General features: G+C 47.7%; 1 protein-coding gene across 2 annotated transcripts in view; it reads right to left on the bottom strand.

Annotated features, from left to right (window-relative positions):
- Positions 1–26,067, bottom strand: part of CAMTA1 (calmodulin binding transcription activator 1) — a 267,647-nt gene that overhangs the window by 2,144 nt on the left and 239,436 nt on the right. Inside the window, exons 12-24 of one of the 2 annotated variants that reach the window (XM_074161814.1) lie at positions 21,661–21,800; positions 21,221–21,417; positions 20,795–20,873; positions 19,620–19,935; positions 18,713–19,230; positions 17,381–17,568; positions 16,718–16,964; positions 16,186–16,257; positions 15,213–15,233; positions 12,642–12,835; positions 12,372–12,446; positions 8,493–8,523; positions 4,718–4,899 (exon numbers count right to left, since the gene is read on the bottom strand). In XM_074161814.1, coding sequence (XP_074017915.1) covers positions 4,718–4,899; positions 8,493–8,523; positions 12,372–12,446; positions 12,642–12,835; positions 15,213–15,233; positions 16,186–16,257; positions 16,718–16,964; positions 17,381–17,568; positions 18,713–19,230; positions 19,620–19,935; positions 20,795–20,873; positions 21,221–21,417; positions 21,661–21,800 — 2,260 coding nt within the window. Of the gene's footprint in view, positions 1–4,717; positions 4,900–8,492; positions 8,524–12,371; positions 12,447–12,641; positions 12,836–15,212; positions 15,234–16,185; positions 16,258–16,717; positions 16,965–17,380; positions 17,569–18,712; positions 19,231–19,619; positions 19,936–20,794; positions 20,874–21,220; positions 21,418–21,660; positions 21,801–26,067 lie in introns of those variants that run through there. The other variant, XM_074161815.1, reaches the window with a different exon arrangement.

The raw sequence follows: 26,067 nt of genomic DNA, 5'->3' as shown, positions 1-26,067 counted from the left end.
CTGACACCACGGACAGTTGGAAGCGCAAGAATGGGCCACTAGAAATCTGAGACAAAACACGTTTGGAAAGAGACATTTCCAGCTACTATTGTTTTCCTGATATTTGTAACCAGAGCTGGACTTTGGGTTGGTATTGGCCTATTCAATCGCTTCGGGTTTTTTCAGACTGCTGTTCAGTAACTGATGTTGCAGCTGCCTGCGGTTCCAGCTGTTACGGCAAAGGGCTTTTCGGTGCTGACCCATTCTCCCTACGTGGCTGAAGCGGGGACAACCTGACGTTGTGCCCAGCACAGGGAGGGTCAGTCGGTCACACTTAGAAGGGAGGTGTGATGGTGGTACAGAATCTCACACAAGAAAGCATTGGTATGTGAGTAGAAGAACTGGTATGGGTGCAAAGGAAGATAATTTACCTCACACTCCTCCCAGCTGCTGGCAGCTGTTTTCTAGCACGCTGTTGGCAGCAGACTGGTGTTTTTTCCCAGCCAGCAACGGACACTGCGTGCCATGGGAGAGGAACCTACAACCTACAGGAGTTGCTCTCCCTGGATGGGGCCTGACGGTTCAGTTCTCAACTCTTTAAAATGCATGCAATACATTACCTCCTCTAGCACTTGTCAGCATAAGAACTAAATCATCACTGAAAGCTGAAATAATTAAAAATTAAATTAAAAGGATGAAGAGAAGGGAATCATTTCAATCCCATCAAGCAGAATTCTGCATCAGTTCTGGATCAGCAGCGACCCTCTGCTCGGGCTGACGAACTGGCTGCGTCCCAGCAAAGCTCCCTGTGAAGGAGCCAACTCACATCCCAGGGGCTCCACACGGTGCCCCCAAATCCGAAGGCAGGTGCCCCGCGGAGCTTGGCTCTGCCCTTCCTGCAGCACCCTCCCTTTGCCACCTGGCTCCCCTCTGCTACTGCCAGGGCAGGACCCGCAAAAGGAATAGAAAACAGCCTAAATTAAAGTGATTTTAGAAGCGTGTACGTGCCCAATAGACGTAGCAAAAACTTGAAAGGGCAAATAACAAAGATATGGTACAAAGAATTGCGTCAGAGCTCCAAGTCTGTAACACAATCCAACTAGGAGTGAATGAATTTAACAAAGCCCAAGTAAATACAGACAGTAAAAGATGCCAGGAGGGCTATGCAGCAGCAGCAATGCCAGTCTGAAGCTTCTGTGCGAGGAGTTCCCCTCACACACCCTCTGGCTCCTGCACCAGCCTGCTGATAAAAGGACACGATGAAGGCTATAGATGGACCTCTATAAATACACCTCCATTTCACTGTTTTATTTATTCATTTTCCTGCATGTAGTATTACTCAGAACCACAGTCAAAAAGAAGCTGGGCTGCTTTTAACTTCTTTAGCTGACTCGAAGCTCTAGCACTTAAAGGCATTCTCTGAATTTGGGAAACTGGGGGAAACAGGAGTTAACAAATAAATCACACTAACCAATATGCAGGTCAGACCTTTGCTAATTACCTTAATTGCACCGAACTGTTTGAGAATATCACGTATGGAAAGAGAGAGGGCTCTGCTAGTCCAAATGCACACGCCATTCGTGAGCCTGAGGGGCCGCAGCCCCCTCCTGAATCCGGGTCCAGAGAGGTGACCCAGTGCAGCTCCCCCAGATGCCGAGAAGGGCCCTGATCCCTGGGCTGAGGAAGGGCAAGGCAGCAAAAGCAGCACCACAAGCTCTGAATTCCTGCTACAACTTCACAGAGAAGTTTTCTACGGGGAAATTTTGGCTCTAGGCAAGCTGGTGTCCAGCGACCCTGCTGACAGCAGGGAGCGGGGGCTGGAGCAGCGAAGCCCCTGCCCGTCCCCAGCGAGCGATGCCCAGTTACGGGGGCACCTGCTGGGTCGGTCCAGACACGGGGGGACTGGTGCAGTGAACTGAAAATGCTCACAAATGACAATCTGATCATCTTTGGTATTTTTAGTTTTCTTTCTTTTCTTGCAGCAGAAAAGCAGCCTCTCCTTTATAATTATTACTAGTATTTTTATTACTGCACTGCTTAGAAGCGGAAGGTGAGCCAAGATCCTGCTGCACTAGAAAATGTGGTGTTCCTCTGTGCACTAGGAAACTTTCAAGTATTAGATTAACTATGTTCAGGATACCATCAATTAATGCATGATTTGCAGTGCAACTTCCAAGCGTTTTCTGTTGCACTTCAATACTGTAATGTAAAATTAACCTGTTATTATAGACCTCTTGCTGAGAACATGCACATTAGATAAGCTGGTGGCTCTTTCACTGAGACATGCTATACCTTAGTTTAGCACTTCAACATGCAAGGGCTACGCTAACAAAGCACTTTTGCTGGAAGAATGCAAGACATGCTCTGCTGCAAACTTCAACCTACGACATGCAATATCTGTACTGGTGCAGACCTGTTGGATCTGTTTAACTGGAACACACATGGCAATGAAAGCTAATTACTACCGCACTCAACATCTGCACTAGTACAGATCTGTTCAAAAATACGCAGCACCTTCCTTGGCCAAGTGTGCTTTACGTTGGTTTACAGATTTTCAGGCTTATAAAAATGTTGCAAGTGCAATGATAATTACTGCTTAAAAACACAAGCACATACTGGTACAGAACTTCCCCACAGCAAAGTCACAGACTTTGCAATTTGTCATGGGTACGTTACTGAAAGATGCTCTTTAGTGTATAATGGCTTAAAACAACCCCTGCATTCCGCAGCACTTATGAACTGAAGCTTCAAGATGACGACCACCCAAGTTTATTAAGCTACTACATTTTTCGTTATTAAACTAACCTCTGTGCTCAGGACAGGCAACTGTGCATGTGCTACATGAAAACGGGAGTGCAGCAGGCGCCACAGCCCGTCCCCTGTGCAACACCCTGCCACAGGAATGCAGACCCGCGGTCTGGGGCTGGGACCTCCCCTCCTGGCCCACCAGGGCTGGCACCGAGAGCCCGGCAAATTCCCCCGCTCGCTGCAGGGTCTGCATCGTTCCACAGCCCAAGTGGACCCAGAGCACCTCCAACCGCTACTGATAATCCAGCAAATCCCCGGCCAGACCGACATGTCATCGTGAATGCCCCCAACTTCCCCAAACCAGGGCTCAGCGTGAAGTGCCAGAACCAGCCTCCGCATCAGCCTGCGGACCAGACCAAGGTAATCCATTCATCTTATTTAAAATAACTGTTCCTAAACAAGACTCCGAATTGCTTTACCAAGAGAACCTAAAACTAATTGTTTTCAACCAACTATTTCTTTTTTGGATAGTCTGCACTGCAGCCTTTTCCTGTGTCTTAAAAGTCCTTTTAGTCCTCATTTAACACTTCTTTTCGAGTAAGTTCCTTACTCAGTGGTACTTTGATTTTGTTACAACAACAGGAAGTATTAACATGACTGTGGGTCTGGTATTTCCTCTTCGTTAATGCTCAGTGTAATAAACTCTCTAAATTTTCAAATGCAGTAAAAATACAGTTTGACCAGGGAAGAATTTTGCACAAATTAGGACCCTTGAAAATAGAAATCCACCGAGTAAGTGCTCCTAGGAGAGCTTCTAAGCGAACAATATAGCGTTGCCATCACGCTAAAGGCGATCTTCTTTGGTTCCTATTTTCCACTCTTCAATTCAGTCAGGGGAGGAGGGCCCACGCGAAGCATTTGCAGTTACAAGCATTAAACAACTGCTCTAAGGAAAAGAACATTACTGGGGTTATAGATTGGTACAGCAGAAAGGATGTTCCTAAAAAAGATATTTCAATCCAGTTTGGTAGACTTACAGTGAGACCTTTTTTAAAAAAAACTAAAAGCAGAAAAAAACCCCAAACAGAACAGAGGGATGGGAGCGCTAAGAGTGAGCCCCAGCAGCAGCCAGCGCTGGTGAACGGTGCACGGACCGCCCCCCCCCCCAGGGGCCACAGGCACCACTCTGTGGGTCGGCACCTCTTCTGGAAGGGCCTCCAGCCGCACGGGGACCGGAGTGGGGACAGGACAAGTGACACACGGCCACAAGGCAGAGCCCACAGAATGGAAACAGGCTCCGCTGCTGCCAGAGCCCGAAGGAGAAGCACCATCCTGCTTCAGCTGCCACTGAAACCATGCACAGAATTGCAAGGACTGTAAATTTGGTTTTGCAGTGATGAAGCCTTCAACAAAAACCTCCTCAGATAGCATTTCCTCTAGACAGTAAGTGCCTCTAAGGGACAACATCATTCCCTCAGCAATTGCTGAAGAGCAGATGGAGGGAAAAAGCACGTGCAATAGAGATGGCCACTGATACGGTGCCTGAGTCACAGCTGTGGTGCTGATGCACAGAAGGGGAAAAGAAGATGATTTCAACGATGAGCTTCAATCCCTGACACTCGGGAGCCATGTCCCGGATCCCAGATGGCTCCCGCCAGACAAAGCCTCTGCCCCTCGAAGAGCATCACTCACTCGGCCACCGCAGAGGAGGTGGCACCGATACGCGCTGAAGCGATGTAGAAAGCAACAGCCCAGAAGCGAGCGGCAGCTCCTCTCCCGCGCCCTCCCCGGGCTCGTGTCAGCAAATGAGTTGGGGATACTCAGAGAGAGTTACAGCGAATGATGGCTGCGTGGGTAAAGCGTAACACAAAGCTGCTTCGTCAAATTTACTCCACAATGCCCAGCCAGGGAAATGTTTAATGGATCTGAATGCTGAAGATCAGCGTAAGGGACAGGGTGTGGAGCCAGAGGCGGCCGTCTGGCGAGTTACCTGTTGCTCTGAGAGCTGAAATGGCCTGTGGGACATTTAAGAAAAGAGAGCTCTTGCCTTTTTCCAGATATCTCATTTGGGCAGCAAAACAAAAAAGACAGAAAGGCCCAATAAGAACGACACCCCAGAGCACGCGGTCTGCGATTTAACACACACATTTGAGCTCCAAATACATTCAGCCCCTGCAAGAGGTAAATGAAAAAAGAAATTACTTTGAAAACTTTTGTTGCAGGTACAGTGACGCATATCCCAATATCACATTTTCTCACATAGTCCTGAACTCAAACAAACAGGACTTTTCAATCCCTTAAATTTTTTCACCCATTCTCAATCTTACTAAGAGATGTAAAAAACTGGGTATTTAAATGCAAAGGCTGCTGCATAGCACATCTTAAAAACACCCAAAAAATACAACTCCCAGGTGCACAGTCGTAGGAAAGGGTTTGTGTCTGAAATGCCAAGAGGGGAGGGTACGCAGAGAACAGCAAAATGTAGTAGATGCTGTTTACTGGAGTATGAAATAAAGTTGTACTTACCAGAGGAACTGACTTCAGGTGTTACACGCACACTCCCCAAACCGGAGAGCAGCATTTCATCAAACCGTAAGAAACAGGGCGGGGGGGGGGGGGAAGGGATCTACTTTTAAACGAAAGATGCTGTATATGAAAACATTCTTTATTACTCGTGATCACAGATAACAAGTGCACTTGTTCTGCCCCAGAAAGGACAGAAATTTTCCCGTAGGCAGAAAGCGATGGGCTTCGCCCAATGCTCCCCATGATCTGCCCGGCTTGTCCCCCGACTGGAGCTCGCAGGGAGCGTCACCGATCAAGGGCCGTCTGGTTTTGTATCCGGACTTCGAGCAAAGCTCTCCTCCTCAGGAGGCCACAGCGGATGGTTCAACCGATGAGCAGGGACACATTTGTGCAGCAGGGACTGGCATTAGCTGAAATCTGTCCACTACAGCGGGCTCCCCTGAGATCAAAACTACTACTTAAAGGCAATAGGAACTTTTTATTTTCTAGAAAGTCTTTTAATTTCTACCACTGAAAGATAGCGAGTTTTGTCTCACATAAGTTGGTCAATAAAATCTCCCACTTCTCCCTCTTTACTGATCCTGCTGCAACGTAACCCATGTAAATCCAGAAAAATTAATGAAGTCCATTTGAAAAAAGGTTTGCAAACTGAAAGATGAAGGCAAATGCTGTGACCATTTATCTGCACAGGCAGGCTATAAAAGCACAGTGTCAGTGTATGGAATACACCAAATTTGTTATTTACAGACAGACATGTTCGCACGCATTCCCCAGCATAGATGGACCTGTCAGCTTGCGCACATCAGAAGGCCCAGAAATATTTTTCCTGTGTGCACACCGGGCAGCAGCGTACGCACGTGGGTTCCTATCAGATGCAAAGCAGCAAAGAATCATTTGCTGCAACAGACTTATTCTGGCAGAACAGCAGCTAATAAATTTTGTGACAGCTCATAGCTTACTTTTCCAGATAAGCAGAGAACTCCCTGATTTCCCATCAATCCAAGACCACTCGCCTTTCAAGGCAAAATCTGCAAATGCTACTAAACTTCCAGAACCCGCCTTCTGCTAATTTCTCATACGCTGTTACACACACAAAGCCGTAAGTACAACACTTATTTCTCCTCCAGCGCTGCCACCCATCGGCTGCCCCCGGGGAGCGTGTCCTCGGGCCGGGGTCTCTGCTCCGCTCGGTCGGCGGCCGTGGCCCGGACCCCGGGCTGCTCCTCCTCACGGCCCCTCTGCTCCTGCACCGACCAGGCAACCCGGCTCTGCTCCGTGCACCCTGGGACCGCGTCCCTGCTCTCCGTAGAGACCCTGGCCTTGAGCAGAAAGGCACAGCAACACAACTGCTTTATTCTTCTACGTTCAAGTCATACAGTTCCCATTCTTTCCAGTTTTGAATCCAACTAGCCCACTTTGGTATGCACATTTTAAGTTTAAACTATTTTCCCTATTCACAGAACAGAGGTCTTAAAACCTCCCCTCCTGTTGGCACACACAGGGTAGAGCGCTGCCCCCAGCCTGTGGAGGGTCGAGCCCTCGGACACGGGGCAGACGGAGGAGCCCCATCAGTTCAGCAGGAATTCTCTGGAGAGAAGGAAGACTAAAAACAGAGCACCAAACCTGCAAAGATGAGAATAGCTGGAGCAGGAATGTATTTGTGCATACCAGCGTGTGGCTGCGGACGTGCACGCCAGTCCCTGTCCTTCCACACTGTGGGAGGGGGTCCACGGCAGCCAGACAAAACCAGGGAAGGCTGGGGGACCCCCCTGAGTTACCTCCAGTGTCAGAGAAGTCTCACCAGGACATTCCCCACTGCAGAACATTTGCTCTGACTCTTCCCACAACTCCTGTCTTGCACCGGTTTCTTCCAATTCTGCTGCTTTTGCAAGGGCTTCACCAAAGCAGCACTTAAAACAGTTAAGGCACATCTGGGCTTTTGTCCCCTTTCATCCCATTCTTACTTCATTTGTCATTAGTAAAGAACCCAACCTGTTACTTGTAAAATATTGAGCAAATGCAACAAAAATGGTAGTGCAAAAGTTGTAGTTTGGAAATAAATGTCATTAGCTATTTTGTCAGGCTGAATAGTTAAACAAATAACGATGCCTCCAGCAGGCTTAGGCCCCGATTCGTACCCTCCCTCTTAAGTCAAAAAAATCATCTCTGCAATTCAAAGTCAGTAAAACTCCATGATCAACAATTCAATTTATTTTCTGAATGTTACATGGAAGCAGGAGTCCAGGTCACCCCCCGCTCTGCCTCTCCTCCCTTGGTGAAACAGCAGTAACAAGCGCACAAATGGTGTTATTTCCAATTGCAGTTTTTGACAAAGAAAAACCCTGCTGTTCTACCACCTCTCAGATGCAAGATGGCACTGACTAGTCCTGCTGGCAACTCAGGCCTGTCTCATCCCTGCTCCCACAGGGACTGGGACAGGCCCCAGGAACGCTCCGGAGTGTTCCCAGCCTGCGTCTGGGTCCCGAAGCAGCCACCAATGGCACCAGCACAAAGGCTTCACGCTGAGAACGGGAGTCCTGACACAGCTCCCTGGGCACTTACTCTAACGCAGTTACAGCATCTTCATCTTCATTTCAGGTGTTTTGTTTTCCTTCCCACTACGTAGATGAACAGCCGAGAGAAGCAGTTGTCAAAAAGCTGGCCCTAGTAAGGTCACCAGACGGGTAACTTACTAAAGACCAAGGTCTAGAAGGTAAGAGCTGGTGCTTAACCACCATAGGGAGTAAAAAGCAGCCTGAGGAGCTCTTCTGCTGCCCTCTGGCTCGGGCAGAAGCAAACTCCCAGTTAGAGCAGGCTGCGTCTGTGCTGCAGCTCCTGCGATCAGCCCAAGTGCTGTCGCCGTCCCGTGACGAAGGACATCGTCACCCATCGAGGGTGTGTGTGCAGACCCCACCAAGTTCCAAAATCTACCAACAGCCATTTTGGATACTGAAAATATGTCCCATCGACACTGCCGCCTAAGCATGCCCATGATGAATATACATGTCCTTTTTCACACATTCATGCACTGGTAACATCTACTGCGGAGCTCTTGTCCTGTTACAAAAGCAGCAGTGTTAGTCATTGCAGTAGGGTTAGTTTATACAGGAGTCTGGTTTGTATAATTAATGGAGGTGAAACTTACTGGCATATCTCGGCTGCAGCCCCATGCAAGCAAGCAGAAAGCAAAAATATTTAAAATGGAAGAGAGGAACTGGCTAGCAGGCAACTACACTCACCCTTTTGTACAGCCTATGGTCCACCAGTGGGCTTCAGATTGCAAAACAATACCAAAGAGCCATTAGCACAGAGAGGGCAAAAACCGTACCTTACCAAGAGCTTCACTTCAGGGAGGAGGAGACAACACTTCTGCTTGCCTGGAGAGAAAGAACCCTTCACACTCCTGCCTACTGGGCTCCTCCTTCACCAGGGAAGAGTAGTCCTGTGTTGAGGTGTTTTAGGGCAGGAAGTAACAAGCAAGTAAAAGAAACCCAATACTGTCACCCCTATGGCATTGCTAGCTGCATCCTGCCTTTCCTCACAGCGACTGTCTGCTTTCTGTCTCATTCCAAATGCTACTCCATAAAAACATCGCAGAGCATAATCACAGCCTAGCAAGGGTGCAGATACCTCTCAGAAGAGTAAAGTTTTCCTGAGAATCGGAAAAGGAATAGGAAATGGGAGTTACCTTCCCAGTAAAAGCTGACAGTATGGACCAAATATGGATTCATCTCAGCAAACCCAGCTCCACTCCGGAGCTCCCGGATCTCCCTGCAGACATCTCTAGAGGTGTCATGTCTGTGGATTGCTAAGGAGGTGGCGTCTTCCCAAAACCATTAAATAAGCAAACCCTGGATTCTGACTCGCACAGGAGAGCGTGCTGGGAGACAGCTCAGCTCGCAGTGGGTATAATGGCAAGTTTTAGGTTGAAAGTTAGTCCGGTGCCAGCCGACAGGTCCCTGCACCATGGGAAGATGGGCAAAGCTCTGCTGGGAGGCCAGGAAGTTTCTGTTTCTCATTCTCAACAAACAACACTTCTGTGACAAGTCATGCTGATACCATGTTATGGCTGATGCATGTTTTTCACCAGATTTTTAGAATATGACAATAGATGGACAAATACTTCTTTTTTTCCCCCAAAGTCAAAAAGAAACGATACATGTCTGACCACCAGAATGACCGCTGCTGATGAATGACCACTTCTGTCCCCATGATACCTGGTAATATTCAGCTACTAGAGCACCAAAATCTTCTCTAAGAATACATTTGACCAAAACTTACATTTCTTTTCTGATTTTCATCAATGTCTACACATCTATTACTGAGCGAGGTCCAACTGCAGAAGGCAACAAGCATAGGTTCAGGAGATCAGAAAACACAAGACCAATGTGCCTGTGCACCCTGGGTCCTCAAGCTGACAGGAATCATGTTTGCGCAACCCAGCCTTTGCACCAAAAAGCTAATAAGCAAAACAGGACAAGAAGGCCACTTAAGCTGTTGTGAATGCTAGCAGAGAAAGAGTTCTCATAATTGCCTTAGAGTAGACTTCGATGAATTTAAAATGGGGAAAAAACCAACCAGATGGCTGTCAGGGGAAAGCCTGAGTAAATCTTGCCTAAAGGCTACAGAATAAGCTCTTAATAAGAGTCATTTATTGGCCCAGCAACTGAATTTGTTTGTGGACAAAAACCTAGGTTAAACAGTTTCATATTTTAAGTCTGAAATTTCTGAACTTTAACAACTTACTGCCTTTTCACTTAGCTCACTACCCTTATGACAGGCTGCAAGTGGCTTTTACAGCCTCCTCCCCCGCCTCTATCAGCCGACAGAAACCTGCTACAAGATCCCGTTTCTGTGATGTTCCTGTGCATGCTCTCTTTTCTCTCACTCCCTCAGATTTTCCAAAAATATCTGTCGTTTCTGTCCCTTCTACTGACAAGGCACTGTGCTTTAACAAGTGGCTCCATAGTGCCATTTTTACAATAGATGTTAATTGTATGGCTTGTCCCTGGAAGTTCAGGAGCTTGGATGGCCCAAATATTTCTTTATGGAGCCTGGGGCTTTCCTAATTTCTCGTTTATAGCAGCAGTGTGCTAATTTTGAGCATTTCAAGAGGAGTGCATTACAGGATTCCAACTAGCAGCACTCCCAAAACAGCGCGTGGTGTTGTTACCCAAGTACCAGTCACAGCATCATCAGCTGCATCTTGCGCGAGCGCGACACAGGATGCAGAGCAGACCGAGTGGGTGTAATTAGGAGGCTTATATAGAGGACGTTTTAAACTTACTTAACATCCCAAGTTTTGTTACTCTGTCCTTAGAAAGAGGTAAATAAGAGAAGTAAAGCAGTGAGGAATAAATGTAATTATTAAGACACAGAAAATTCAGAAAGCTTGAAGAAGAGCAGATGAGAAGGAACTCCCTCTTCTTCTACCTGGATCGTTCCCCCTCTGCTGCTTCTTTTTATTCCTTGTCTATAAATCCCCAAGACCTAAACCCATCTCCCAGAGACGCAGAGAGGAGAGAGGAGACTGACTACGGGCACAGGGACAGGACCTGCCTGCAAACTTCAGAGATGAGAACAAGCAGGGTCTCGCTCTGCGATGGAAACAGCTGATGCTGAGAAAACGGAAGGCAAAGAGCTGAAGGCAAGAAAAACTGCTGGAATTGTGGGAACCTTAAGCCCCGGAGAGTCCCGGTTACTTGGCAGCTGGAGACCTGACCGAGCGTGGATGAAGTGCATGGCGCATCCTGGACATTAGTGGGAAATCTGTGACAGAGCCAGTCGCGAGGGATTTATTCTCTGGGCTTGTGTGCGAGTTGGCTGTTAAGAGCCTCGGCCAGGGTGACCACACGGCTGGAAACGGCCACGTGGCTTCCCCAGGACTGCCTAGATCTCAAGCAGATTTGAGAGGACAGAGAAGTTCTGAGCCTCAGTGGGACATGCTGCCCAACAGACACCACAAAACAAACCTCTTGGTCTCTTCCACATGCCCTGCTGAGAGCAAGAAGCCACTTGTGCTTCTTCATGAACAACTGTGGCTGTTTCAAGTGCATTTGGAACTGGCCTGGACATTATAAAGCCCTCTTTCTTGTCCACACGTTACTTCCCACTGAACCTGCAGGTCCTTCCACAACACGAGCCACGCTGACCTCCTGAAAACTACAGCTCTGAAATCCTGCAAAAAGGACCCATCTGTTTCTAAAATCAAGTTTATCACATGCCTCTCTGCCTCTCAGAGTTCTCCTTGTTCAAACATCACTGGGCTGAACTAGACACGCTTCAAAACGCATCAGGTCTGACCAGCTCCTGAGTGGATGAAATGCATGTGTGGTGAGAATGGAGGGAGCAGAGTCAGAAACATTCAAATTCACTTTTTGTCTGGCAAAGTTCCAGTTTGCACCCTGATTGTATATGGGATCCTTTCATTGAAAACCCAAAACAAACGTCCTGCACGTAGCAGAGTACGGGTACAGCAGCGGTAGCTGCCATGTGAGCCCTTTGGGGAACCGGTGTGGGGTCCCACCATGGCAGAGATGATTTGTCTGTGCCTGTACTCCCAGCGTACGGAGGTGCGTGTGGAGTGGCTGACGTGAACTAACTTGCCTGATGCTTTTGGCAGATTCCACCCATCCACATTAAAAAGAACCCATATTTGATGAGAGTTTACCAAATGATCCTGTGACCAAACTAAAGGCATTTCCAGTGTATACCAGATGCCATCGCATTTTGCACTTTCCCATACACCATGAATGCTTTGTGCAGTGCTCACAAGCTGTAGCTAGGATTCAGTAAGCTTTGTTTCAGCCTTCAAGTCCAACTTTTAAAGTCATGTGCCTTGCCTTGCTCAAAGTTTCCTTATTCTGTGTCTCCCAACACAACCTGGGCAGCTTTACCACACCAGCAATGGAGCTGAACATGATTCTCATTTAGCAACAGTCCTAAATTAGAGATCTGACTTCTGTCAGTGTGTCTTGGAAGCAGCTGGGCTTTGTTATTTGATTAAAAGCTCTGTAGTGAGGTGATTCTGTTATCTTTCACATTGCACTCATCACTGACACATTTGACTATCGTTGCATTGCTCTAATGAAGGGCAGATACCAAAGACTGTGTCCTACCTGTGGCGGCAGCGTCGTAAAAACCGCATAATCTTGCGAGCAGCTTGATCCTGCTTCTTGGTAAGCAGACTGCTTCTAAACACACAAAAAAAAATCCAACGCTGAAGCATAAGCAAAACTGGGGAGACTAATACTAAATGCAAGAATAATTATCCTATGAACCGCTGTCCTTTTCCCACTGGCCTTTGTCTGTAAATTACAGCACAGTCCTGATGACTGTAAAAACAATATATAAAGATCCTGGTAGCATCTAACACCCAAACAGCTCACCTGAGTTTCTGTTGTACAATGGTGGCTGCCCGACGGTTCTGCCTCCTCTTCCCACACTCCTTGTAGCTGCGGTAGTACTGCTGGATCAGCATCGCGGCTCGTCGGCTTTGCTGGAATTTCTTCTGCTCATAATAACTTCGGAATTTGCTCTGGATAAGAATGGCAGCTTGCGTCATCTTTTTATAAAGTGCATACTATAAGAGAAACAAAGAGAAGCTGAGGCATTCCAACAAACCCATCAAGAAACAGGTTCCTACACTGAAAGACTCTTGTACTACTAAGACATAGTGAGAAGCAAAGGAGCATCTACTCGCTGATTGGGAAAAGGGCGACAGCAAACAGGAACAAGGGTGAGATGAGGTGCAGGACCTGGTCTGCATCAAGAAGCAACTGCCTGTTTTTCTGCCCTTGGAAGAGTTTAATGGGATTGGTTTTACTGTTCGATTTATTTATTTATTTCTTATCCTGGGTTGTGTTTACACAGCTTCGTATTTGTACCACCGTGGCTCTGCCTTAGAGATGAACCCCTGACCAGGTTGAGAGGAACTGTGTGTCTCCCTTGTGTACAGAAATCTCATTACAAAGTATGGGATGCTCATTTCTATGCAGTCATTATTTGTAAAGACTCTTAACAACAGCAGCAAAATATGCCCGAATAAGTGAATAGCAGGATGAAGCAGTGTGAATGTCGATTCCCAAATGCTACCAAATTAACCAAAATTAAAATACACTTTTTGTGTGTCTTCATTTAAAAATATCTTTTAAACAAATTACTTTAAGAACCAAATTTGCTGTTCATAAAGTGTATTCCACTTTCCTAGGACAATTAACTTTTAAACAGCTAATTTCTTGTTTCTGCGCCATAGCACAACACTGCAAAAGTTTTGATTGTTCATAAATATCCATTTAAATCCAAGCATTTCAAATGGAATAGCACCTGATGACTTAAAAAAACCCACACAAACCAAAACCAAATCCAAACAAAAACCAAACCCCACAACAATTAATTAAGCAAGTCTAATATTGAGCCTAAGTCATAGACAAAACTAAATCTCATTAGAAGTCTCTAACAAGAATCCACTGAACTTACAAATTTGCATAAGCAGTCACACATCCAAATTCCCTCTAGCACTCTATTATTTCTAGCCCCATGATTCCAAATAAAGCAGGCACAAACTTTTAAAAAGAAATTCTTCTTTATTCTACACCCTTTTCCTTTTAAAGCACGCAAGTAGATGCCACTGAACAGAAACCATGTGCATTCAGGCATGTTTTTAAAAGTCCTTTTTAAGATACAGGTGTAGAATGTGTACAGAAGTTACAGAGTGTACAGAAGTTACACTCATACCTCTGAACTAACACTACGACAGAGGTTTTCAGTGTTTACTGATTTCATTTTGAAAGTTTTAACATCTTCAAAACTTATGTGTCTGTTGTTCCTGGATATTTTATCAGCTATGACTTCTGCTCGCCTTATCAGACAGATGAGACACAGAAATAGCAGCCACTGCCCTGTACAGGGTAATGTCCTAACGTATCTCAATGGAGTTTTCCTGTCTATTGGGAAAAAAATCCAAAAAGCAAACAAACACACACCCCCAACATCACCCCAAGGCAAAAACCCCTCCAGTATCATCACAGACCACCATTTACCAAATTTCACTTTTTGGAATTGAAGCAGTCATTAGGTGCAGTTATATTTTGCCGTTTCTTTTGTTGTTTTCTTTTTAACATTTTAAATTAGATGGATCAGATTGTGGTTTTACGTTAGCTATTTTAAGTAAGTCCACTCATGGGCTCATCATGGTTTTCCTTCCAATTTTTAGCCCAGATGGGACTTCTGTGGCTGAGTTACAAACCCCTGAATAGAAGGGTCCAGAGAGCTGTGGCTGTTCAGATGCAGTCACACGCCTGTGCTGATCTCAGCAACACCGCAACAGAACAGAGGACAGGCATGAGAAAGAGGAAGCAGTGGTCACTGGGGAGATTAAACCCCGATATGCTTGCATTCAGCTCTGAGACCCACAGCTGATGAGCTGCTCCCTCTCCTCCTCCCTCCAGCTGGGTGAGGGAAGGAGCAGTCCTCCAGCCGCTGAGGGCAGAGCCTGGCCAGCCCAGCACTGGGGGCTCAGCTCACCCGCACCCACAGAACGGGGCTCCTGCTGGCACAGAACCGCGGGGCAGGCGGCACTGGGGACGGGATGCAGAATGCAGAGGACACTCCTGTGCTCCCCGAACGCCGAGGCAAAGATCACTGGGTGATGGCTAAAGGAAAGCCTTCCCTGCACCTCAGCCCACCACTGCTGATATGAGCACCTGCGGAAGCTGGAGACTTTTCCTTTTTTAAAATATTTTTTTAGTTGTAATACCACATTGAAATGCTGTGGCACAGCAGCCCCTACCTATATCCCATAAGGCTTGGTTTGTCAGTGATTTCTCACCCACAGGCATTTATTAGTGAATACTATTAAAGCATTTCTCTAAATGCCAGGTTCTCCTGGTTTGTATCGAATGTGACAGTTAGTGACCCACGGGGAACTGTTTCCAAAATAGTGTTTGTATTTGTATTACCTTCAAGGCTATCCAAGTAAGCTTAGGGAGAAACAGAAAAATACATAGTTAATGTTAGTTCTGCAAATAAAGAATGAAAAAATAAAAAACCAAACCATCTTCTTTCAAAAAGAAGTGATTCCAGGATCCAAGACAAAGCAGTGTGTCAACCAGTTTTTGAACGGAATTAAGCTTCCCTATTACAGGAAACCACTCCAAATGCCACCCATGTGACAGGCTGGATGTGAATCACGATGCAGTCACCTAACACTAGAAAGGCTTCCCAAATACATGTTTTTGAAGGCTGTAAAATAGCACAGGCATCTTGCCTTTTGCTTTACGTAACACGCCACCAGGCATCAGACAGCTTGAGTCTAGCAGGGTATAGAGAGAAGAGGGACACGGGCTCTAGCCCCCACAAAAAACCCCCAAACCAACAAAAAAACAACCAAAAGCCAAAAAGGAAAAAGAAAAAGTATCTTCTTTTTCTGGGGTTAAGAACTCAGCCTAAAAGTGTGTCTCCAACTAGAGTCTGGAGAACAGTCTCAGTCCTGGAACAACTTGCATCAAGCTAAAACACGTGACTTCACACAGTTTAAAAGTTTAGTATGTGCAAAATAAAACAACCTATTTTTCATCTTCACCTTTATCAAAGGCAAAACCAACTTCAATTTCACAATGAAATTTGGCAAGCAACTAGTCAGAGAGTAGTCTCACCAGGCAACAGCATGCATAAAGGCCAATACGGAATACATCATTGCCCTCTGTCTCATAGCAAAACCGCAGCTATCACAAACAAAATCCTTTCAAGGATTCCCTCCAAAATTAAGATTCAGGACAAGAATTTTCTTCCCTTTTCAATTTTGCCTGAGCAGGGTATTTCATCGCTGCATGCTGAAAAGCGTACAAGAGGAACAGTGGGGTAATTCCCATTACAAAGGGCTGTGTTCACAGCATTTACGTGCGTTCCATAAAATTTAACTTCCTTGATTACCTGTTTGTACTTTCGGTAGCAACGCTGAATAACAGCAGCAGCCACCTCTTGCTGTTCCCGGAGAGGACGACCCTGCATGGGGAAGAGAAGAAGCAGTAAGTAGTCAGAGTGCCCCAAAACAGGGGGGAAGACGGTAAGTGGCTCAGAGCAGCTTCAGGGCACCTACTTCTAGATCGCTCCCATCAGTGCCACCTGGTCTGGGCATTTCCTGGAGACATCGCTACTGTCAACTCACACAAGGGACAAGCCCTAAAAAGTGATCTTTATACCAAGCAGGCAACTAACCAGGACCTCTGGGGTGTATTTTGATGATATTCTTTGCGAGTGCTGTTCTAGCACAGAAGGCATGGCATGGCATGCTCTCTCCAGTTGCTGGGTAAACATCAACAAGCAAATGCCAGGAGCATTGAAAAGATTATGATAAGAACTGTACTTCTGTCCCAGGAATGGGTATTACCCACATTTTGTTTTGTAACAAATTACACTCTCTTCACACCTAACAAGGAAGACATTGGACATTTTGGCCACATACCTTGTATTTCCTGAACACTGTCTGGACGAGTTTGGCAGCTTCATAGAGTTCCCTCTGCTCATGATCAGACAGAGTTAACTGTGCAAACTCATTTTCTACCTTCTCGCTGGTGGATGCACTCAGAAATTCAGACCAGTCTGCTGCCGAGGGAAGGCTGGGTTTCTCAAAAGCTATTTCATTGATTGGTGAGCCTGCGGGGCTCAAGCTGGTGTTCGAAGAAGGGGTCAGGGGTTCACTATACAGACTTCTGAAATACCAATCACAGTAGGAATTATTGGATCACAGAGCACCTGGGCTGGCATCACAGATAAGGACTACAACATTTCCGAGTTCAAGTTCATGCTCCCCTCACTCTCTCCGAGCAACACCCCACATTCCTGAGCCTGCCCGTACCACATGGCACACACTTGGCACTGGAAGAGAAGCCACAAGTCAGACCTTGTGGCCACATTCCCCTCCTGCCTCCTCTTGCATGCACGCCAGTTCTCCCATGAATTTACAGCTGTGCTGGCAACAATATGTTTGACCAGGAGAGTATGGCTGGGCTTGAACACCAGCATCGAGCCCCACTGAGAAACAGCACCTGCAGACTAAAGACTGCGCGCTGCTGCCCAGCACTCGCACCACTCGAAACCCCAGAGCGACTCCACACCTCCCACTGACCGTATCTGTGCGGCACTGGGCAGATGGTCGACATCGGCGAGGTAACTGGCCAGCCAGCTCATCGTGGTGCTCATGGCAGCACCCTCCGTTCTCTCCACCAGTGGCGACTCCATTGGCACAAAATTCTCCCGCTTGATCCTGTCAGGCGTAGCTTCAATAATGTGCTCCGCAAGTGTCATCATGTTCACCTGGGAGGGGGAGAGGAGAGCAAACCGTTCCTGCCTGGCAGCGGGAGCCTTGTGCTTGAGTGCTACAGCCTAGCCTTAGACAGACTGCCCCATTGTCCCCAAACTGGAGTCTACTGCTTGTCTCGCATTGGAGAGAAATTTATTAACCAGAGCTCATTTGCTTTTCTGTCTCTTCTGACAAAGCACTGCAGGGTTTCATATTCCCCAGACCTGTTTTCCATTGAGTGTTTGAGGAGCCTAGGAGATCTGGTGAAAGGTTTATGTCACTGGACCTTTGCTGTGCACTGCTGACAGCTGTCACTGTGATCCTGTTCCCAAAGGAAGAGCGGCACTGCCACTCTTTCACCGAGACGTGCAGTAGAGCACGACAGGACAATAAAGGCACATCAAGAGAAGTTAAAACCCTTGGGATGACAGCTTCATCAGGAGCCCTTCTGAACCATATCCCCCCACCTGCCCAGGTTCATAGGAATTTTTAATACAGAGAACAGAAAACAGTTCTTATTTTGCAAAGATCTGGTTCACCTGTGTTACACCAGGAAGATGAGAACATTCAGAGATGCCAAGGCGGTGCATGTAGGCTGTGCTCCCAGTGCTCTCTTTGCTCAGAAGGCCAAACACAGTATCTTTTCCCCAGTGACTACTTCTGTCTTGCATCTGATGTGTTTTTATTTCCTCTATTCCATACCTGCTGGGATTTTTCCTTCCCCGAGCCCACTGTCTCTCCCCGTATCCACTCTTACCTCCTTGCCCTTTAAAGTGCAGTGGCTTGGCCTGCACCACAGCACTGTCTCTCCTGGTCACCTCGTCCTCAGAGGGATGGCTTCCCCATTCCCAAAGGGCTACAGGGTCACCTCAGCTTCCTTTACTGATGTGAACAGAAGGCTCTGATTTTTCCTTTTTCCTTGCACAATTCCAAACAATTTTGTGCATTCTGTGCACTGCTGAAGCGTATGCCAGTGCACGACCCTAAACACTAACCATTAGCCTTTGCCTGCGGTTGAAAGGACACCCTTTGAAACCAGGAGACAGTACACATTGATTGTATGACCACCCCACAGAGTCTCTACGTTTCTCACAGGCTCTTCTGTGCAGCCACCACGTTCTCCCAGACTGCTGATCTCAGTGCTACGGGCACGTTTACCTGCAAGTCATCCATGTGGTGTAAGCAGTCCTCCTCCCCTGCACTGTCCCTGTAGGACAAGAGCTCTGCATCCACCATCTCCCTGTCAGCCATCATCAGCACGTTCATCTGCTCCCGCTGGCGTAGCCGATGGGCTACAGTGTCCTTTCCCAGCGCAGCCCCCTTCTGGCTCCCCGACACCTGCACTGCAGACACACCAATATAAATGTCTTTTGGGTTCCATTTGATGCCTGCTTGGCTGCCAGAGCCCCGGAACCCTTCTTGGATGTGCTGGGAGAGCTCCCGGCCATAGTCCCTTATCCCTTCACTGGGGCTGATTGTCTCAGTGGCGGATTGCTTGGAGCTGGAGTTCTGCTTCCTGATGCTTGGCTGCTCCAGGCTCAGCGCAGTGGAAAGCAGCTTCTCTTGCCGGGCTTGAAAGTATTCAGGGCTCAGCTTATGTTTTTTGGGTGCAGGGTAATCTTTCTGAGTCTCACTGCTGTAGTAACTGGAAGGTTCTGATCTTGGTCGTCTCAGCTCTGGAAACAAACAGATCAATGGTCAAAACAAAACACCCAACCCGTGATGGCTGTGGGAACCACAACAGCTTCTGCCACCGAGCTGCAGGCAGATTTGCACCCTGCTCTGGGACACCCAACAGGATGAGCAAAGGGAGTAACAATCACCCCAGGAGGACACTGCCTCAACCACTCCTAAGGAACACGCACACCTTTTTAAAGCAGGCATTCACTCCTCTTCCTGATACTCATGCAAGTGCACAGAGCACATGACAGAGAGCCCACAAGGAAAGAATTAAGTGTGGACAGCTGGGCTACATGCGGCATCTACCATCCAGGGGAGCTCCTTCCCCCCAGGTTTTCACATGTTAAGTGTCAGCAAAGCGCACATGCCCTCAGGGCTGTTTTACCTGTGTTTGTACTGGAAATCACAGTGACTCCTTTCTGAGGCTCTTGAGAGGCAACAAGTTCACTGTGCCACTGGGACACCCAGTTCTCTGTGTTGGAGTCTGTGCTTGAGGGGCACTGGACCCTGGGGTTTTGCCCAAGCTGAGTTTGCTCATCGCGCTGGAGCTGCTCCAAGCACTCTGCCAACTTCACGTGGCCTCGAGAGCGGGCGATGGCCAGGGGCAGCCTCCCGAGGGAGTCAGGAATAGAGATGGCTCGGCGGTCCCACTTGTACAGCACAACGGCTGCGTCCATGTGGCCCAGGGCACATGCCCACATCTGGAAAAGAACAGATAATTGACCCACTGGGCGACCTGCCTTCTCCTTCCCTCCTAATGCAGTGGACTCTGCTCCCACCTGATGGAAAAACGACTCTGATAAGCAAAACCAAAACATGCTTGAGCTCCAGCAGCTGGCTTTCATAGATGTTCTGTTCTGACAAACGGCCATTACAGAGGATAAGACGGATGCTATTCCCTATGACAGAGAAACCTCCATCTGCCAAATGAAGCTGACAATTTCTTATTTAGTTTCTTATTTAGTAATAAATGGTTTTGGGATTTGGCTATTTTTGCCATTTTTTTTTTTGACACTGGCATCACTACATAGACAGAACAGCCTCACATGCAAAGGACTCTCTGAGATCAGAGACATGCAGACAGGACTAAAGGTCGAGAACAATAAAATCAACACTCTGCTGTTGTAAACTGGCACTTCTGGTTCCACCTGCTTTGGCTTTTTGCTTGTCTAAATTCTCAGTCACAATTTCATGATTCCAATGTCCAAGATATTGTAACGATTTTATAACCTCTACAGTCAATCAAAGAGAACAACTTGAAAGAAGGTGTGTAAAGTTCTCTCCCCAACATGATACTAGAGACTAGATTTTGGGTAAAACACAAACCTGAACCACCTGTCTGTCCTTTTCCTCATATTACTCAATGACAAGGTTTTTTCTGTGTGATCTCCCTCAACAAAATGCCAGGAGGCTGATAGTGTGGTGTCTGACCATTTGCACAGCAAAGACACACAAGAAACATCTACTCTTTGGAGTGTGAAACACATTAGGAAAATAACACATCAGGAAGAACTCGTAGGGTCCTCAGATTCTACCAGAAGTTTCAGTTTCTGCTCTTACCAGAGGAGTGCAGGAGAAATGATCCACATTCAAAGGGTCAACTTCCAGCTCCAGATCGATGCTGTCTGCGTGTTTAGTGCTGCAGAGGAAAGGACAGAACAAATGATGCTCTGCAGCCATGGTAGGGTCATTGCCCAAATGCACAGCTTTGCCCAAGGCACCACACCACAAAGAAGTGGCCACGCATATGCCCGTGACACATATATTTACTACAGATAGTGCCCCCACCAGAGACTTTAAGAGCATGATACATCCAGTGCCTGGACTCGCTCTCTCAAGAGACAGGTCCCACCAGATCAGAGGCACGAACAAGTTCAGGGACTTGGCTGTCTGTAAGGGACAACAAGAAATCTGGACCAAGCAGAGCTTACATATGCTTCTGCCATGCCTGTACTGACCCCCAAGAGTCCAAGGGCTGGGTCTTACCGCCATTTGATGAGGGTCTGGATCAGTGTAGCATAGCCCTGGGCAGCGGCTAGGTGGAGCAGTGTCATTCCTCGGAAAGTCTTTGAATGGATCAAGTGTTTGGACTTTGCCCAGCAAGCACGACTCATCATCTTCTCGCACACCACCACCACGCGGCTCTCAAAGCAGCTGCCCAGTGTCCCAGTCCCAGAAACGCACTGAAACACCACACACATCCCAGTTTAACCACCGAGGGGAGCTGCAACCTGCCCCGAGCAGGCAGTCTCCCACTGCCACAAGTACCCAGACAGTGGCAAATGCGAGTGAAAGCCAACTGCTGTTAGAGACACCCACAAGCCAGACTTGTTTAGGAAAAACTATAATCCTTTCCAGCCACCCCAAAACCAAACTCTGGTAGGAAAGCACAAAGCTGCCGTGTGGGGACACAGCGGGGCTCATACCTGCACTTGCGTTCCTCCGTTCCCGTTCCCGTTGCTCCCACCTCCTACTCCTTGTTTGTGCTGCTGGGAGCCTGTCATTTCAGCCATTCTCCTCTCCATCTGCTCAAGTCGCTCCAATATCGACATCCTGAACTGGTTATCTAGGTTAGAGGAAACCAGAATAAGGATATTTCCATGGAAAGAAAGCTCAGGTTTTGGCATCCAACAGCAGGAAGCCACAAACAACTATCCTGGAAGTCACACAGCAGATCTGCTCCGCTTGGCAACACACAGGGACACTTGCCCTGCAGCTCCCCAGCTCTTCAAGTTCCTGCAGCAGCCTGTTGACTGCAATTCCAGAGAAATTCCTTAAAGGAAACAGACTGAAAAATTAAAAACGCAGGTGGAAGATGGATCCCTTCCTTTGTGAATCTAGCTCTATGCACACGATAAAGGACTGGGGTAACGCAAGTTCTTTGAACACAAAAGCAGACCGTAAGCAAATATAACCATTCAGCCAGCATTTCAGTGGCATCATTTCTGTCAAACTACTCTCAGTGTTAGAGCCAATCCCCCTCCTTTCCAAGAGTCCTGAAGTCAGCTTGGCTTGGCCCCTGAAACCATGCAACAACGGTACCTGGAGGAAGACTCCTCTGCTTCCTTCTGTGCTTAGAACATGAAACCTTTAAAAGGCACTTGCTCCTTCCCTGACAGGCTCCTTTTCTTGGAAAACAGCTTCAGCCAAGCGCCAGAGACAGAACTACCAGAAATCACAGAGTATGGGCCCTGATAATCCAGTAACACCACTCTGAAAAGCAGTACAGCGCTTGAGCCCTCTGGCCTCTGCAGACAGCTAAAGGCTGTATTAGTTACTTTCTCCTCCTTCCACTGTAACCTGGCACTATTATACAGCTAGCAATGCTTGAATAGTGGGGCAGGCGGATTTAGACAGGGTAACAGGGCATTGCTAAACCCGCTACTGCAGGGAACAACTCAAACAATCGTTCTGTGCTCAGGGCCGGTCAGTGCAGCTCGACTGGCTGCAAAACAGAGAGCTCCTTCTGCCTTGTGACCCATAAGGGGGAAGCTTCACGCAGCTCATGTGAAGCTGGGCAGGATAATTTTGTGGACAGGGGGCATTTCACAAATCTTGCTATCATGCTAACAGTGTATATAATAAACCGTGGAGAAAAGACAACCCTCATGCTGTTGGGTTTCACGCACCCGTGGCGATGACGTGGTGGTGCAGAGCACTGATAACCCAGAACAAAGCCCACTGACAGCAACAGCAATCTGTGCATCAAAACGAATAAGCTCTGATCAGGTTTTAAAAGGGAAAGTCTTCTCCGAGTGACCTGGTTACACGCAGAGTGCATTGCAGGAGCACTTGTGTGCTCAGCAAGGCTCAGCTCCCACCGGAGGGTATCAGAGAGACCCCACCTCTCTGCTGGGCAGCACTGGAGACCACGCTGCAGACCACCGATAAGAGACCGCTCAGGTCCTCTGGCTAAGGACGTGCCCCTCTCCCTGTGAGGTGGCCGTGGTTTGATGGTAGCCGAGAGCTCGGGTCCAAGGGGCTGTACCGCAGCGTTCCAGCCCGGCGCGAGAGCCAGGGAGTGCAGCCAGCACCCCCAAACCTCCTGCCAGAGGGGAGCCCACTGCAGCCTCTTCTCGCCTAGTCCAAAGCAATATCACTTATTATCAGCACCTTATTAATGATTAATTTGTCCTGTTAATTGCAAAGCCTCTGGGAAAGCGACTGACGGTGACAGGAGGGAACGCTGGTAACGTGGCCACAGCACAGGCCGCGCCATCCCTGCCGGGGATGCTGCAGTGCTGCAGTGCAGCCCGCGGCAACGCCTCCGTCGCCCGCCGCCGCACGTACACTGCGGATCCCCGCGCACCGCGGGACCGTGGCCAATGGGCTACTACAGCTCGGGCTCCGGGAAACGAGGCCATGATTGCCGCGCAGGCTCACAGCTCCGTTCTGTACATTTAACACCACTCTCGCTAGCAGGGCAGCCAGCGCTCGCGTTTTATTAGAGCTAAGAGCAGCAACACACACCAGGGATCGTATCCGAGCCTTCAATCTCGTATGGGCAAAGTAGCATCTTTTTTAAAGAAGAAGAAGTTTGGCTTGAACTGGCATTACAGAATAAGCAGCCCAGGGCTGCAAGATACTGGAGATGTGCTCCTACCAATTTAGCTGTCAGAAGAGAAGAATTATTCTGTACAGCCAGAAACAGCAGGAGAAAATTATTCCAACGACATGCAGAAGTACTCTGTGCAGATTACTATTCTGTCCCCATTTTTTTTCAAGCTGAATCCATTGTGTAACAGAAACGGAGGGCCCCATGTCTGTGCCCATTTTCCTGGTTCTTCTCTCTAGGCTCTGTGATCTCTAATGAGTGAAGCCTCCACCATTCCTGATACCGAGCTAACAACACCACTTCCTGGCACTTTGGAGGACTGAAGTCACTAAATGGACCTATGTCACCACCACTACCCCCGGATGGGAACACTAGAACAAAGAAAGAAGAGCAAGGAACTTTTCTTAGGAAACAGAAATTGAAACAGCATCTGGTGCTCCCACGTATTCCTATTCAGACAACCGGACGGTGTTCCCGGGAAGCTCTCAGGGCAGCATTACCTGATTTAGGGAGCAGAGGTATCTGTTTGACTTAACAGGCATCTGAAGGACATTATAAACTCACCACAGTAACCTGTAACCCTGCAGCATCTTACCAAGACAAGGGTCTTTTTCACAGATGTTTGTAAATCACTGCTCAGCCTACAGGCAGGTCAGAAATATGGGGCTATTAGTAAAATGGGAAGGGGAGACACATTCTGGAGCAGCAGCACAGAGCGAAGGGACCCTCTGCAGTGAGGGCTGGCGTTCACGCCGCAGCAGGGAGCATGGTGGATCAGAAATCTCCAGGCAGCAAATGAGGGAAGTGGGGCGGTGGCGCATGGAAATCTCTACGCTGCTCATTTTCCAGGTGATTAAACTCACTACCTAAGCAGCTAGAACAAAGACACAGCCGATGGCAATTTCAAAATGATTTATGTATAGTGCTTCCATAATAATTCCATGGTATCAAGTACACCAAGGTGTCCTCTTCAAGAGCAACTGGCCACTTGAAGTACGAGCAATGCACCATCCACCAAAAAAGTAAGAGAATTAAAAAAAGGGGGTTGGAGAGAGAGCAAGAACAGGAAAGAGAAGACAGCAACTATCTATGCTGTAGGAGTTGGTACATCCTTAAGGGAACAAAACAAGAACACCAAAGCACAAAGCAGCCAAAGGAAAGGACCTTCCCCCGAGGCTCCCCCCGGACTCAGCAAATGAGAGGAAAGGCTCTCATTCTACATGGAGACTCAGACACATGCTGGATGAATGGCACTTGGCCCGGGCAGCACGGTGCCCACCCTGCTGTGAGCCCAGAGACGCTGCAGCGAGACCACCACAGGTCACCCCTTGTGTGGAAGATCCCGCAACATTCAACCCCCCCAACAGCACGGTTCCTTCCGTCCTCGCCCAGCGCGGGAACCTGCCCACCTCCAGTTAGGCTCCCAAAAGTAAACCACGTACAAATACCGATTTCTGCATGCTCTCCTCAGTGCACTCCTGCAGATTCTCTCAGGATCGTTTTAAAAATCAACTGTCCACAGGCAGGTGAACTTCCAAACTATCTTACCAGGCTGCACTAGTCCTACCCCGTTAAAACTAAGCTACAAAGAACAAAGATGATCTTGTACCTTAAAAACTTAGATTTTGCAGAGGCCTAATTAAAGGGTAAGTCTTTAAGTGACATCCTAGGAATCAGTATTCTGTAAGTCCCAAGTTTACATCAAAACATCATTTCTGTATTCTCAGTAACAGGACTTGGCCAGCTTCATCCCCAAGGACGACAGCATAATGTAGAAAATAGAAGTACAACTTACGCCACAGAAACTGGCATGAAAACGTTTTATTTCCTTTATGTAGTCCCATGTTCAACAGGTTCAAAACCAAAGTCAGTTTTATATACCACAAGTCGTACACAATACACCCAGTTTATCTTTAAAACTGATATCTCTGTGTCCCCATTAGCAGCCCATACAGAAGGATGCTACAGCTGTGTAAAACTTAGAGGAATGGGGTACCAAGCAGGACTGAGGTCTGAAACCAGATCCTCCAGCTCAACCGTGAAGGTATCAGACAGCACCACAACACATTCTCTAAGCAAAGTACTGTGCTTCACCCCAAAAGAAAACCATCTTTTCTGGCAAAGAAAACATGGTAAGACCTGACCCAGTCCTGATAACTGTCTAATGCATTTTCCTGTGAAAAACCTAATTGCCAAAAAAGCACTGTCAACACAGCCCAAACAAGGTGGAAATGAAGTGCAAACAAGACCAAAAAAAAAGCCGTCCGGAATTATGCAA

This window comes from Numenius arquata, chromosome 20, assembly GCF_964106895.1.
Source record: "Numenius arquata chromosome 20, bNumArq3.hap1.1, whole genome shotgun sequence".
Taxonomy (NCBI): Eukaryota; Metazoa; Chordata; class Aves; order Charadriiformes; family Scolopacidae; genus Numenius; species Numenius arquata.
Note: the sequence above shows the minus strand (reverse complement) of the source record. Positions and strands in the feature narration are given on the sequence as shown.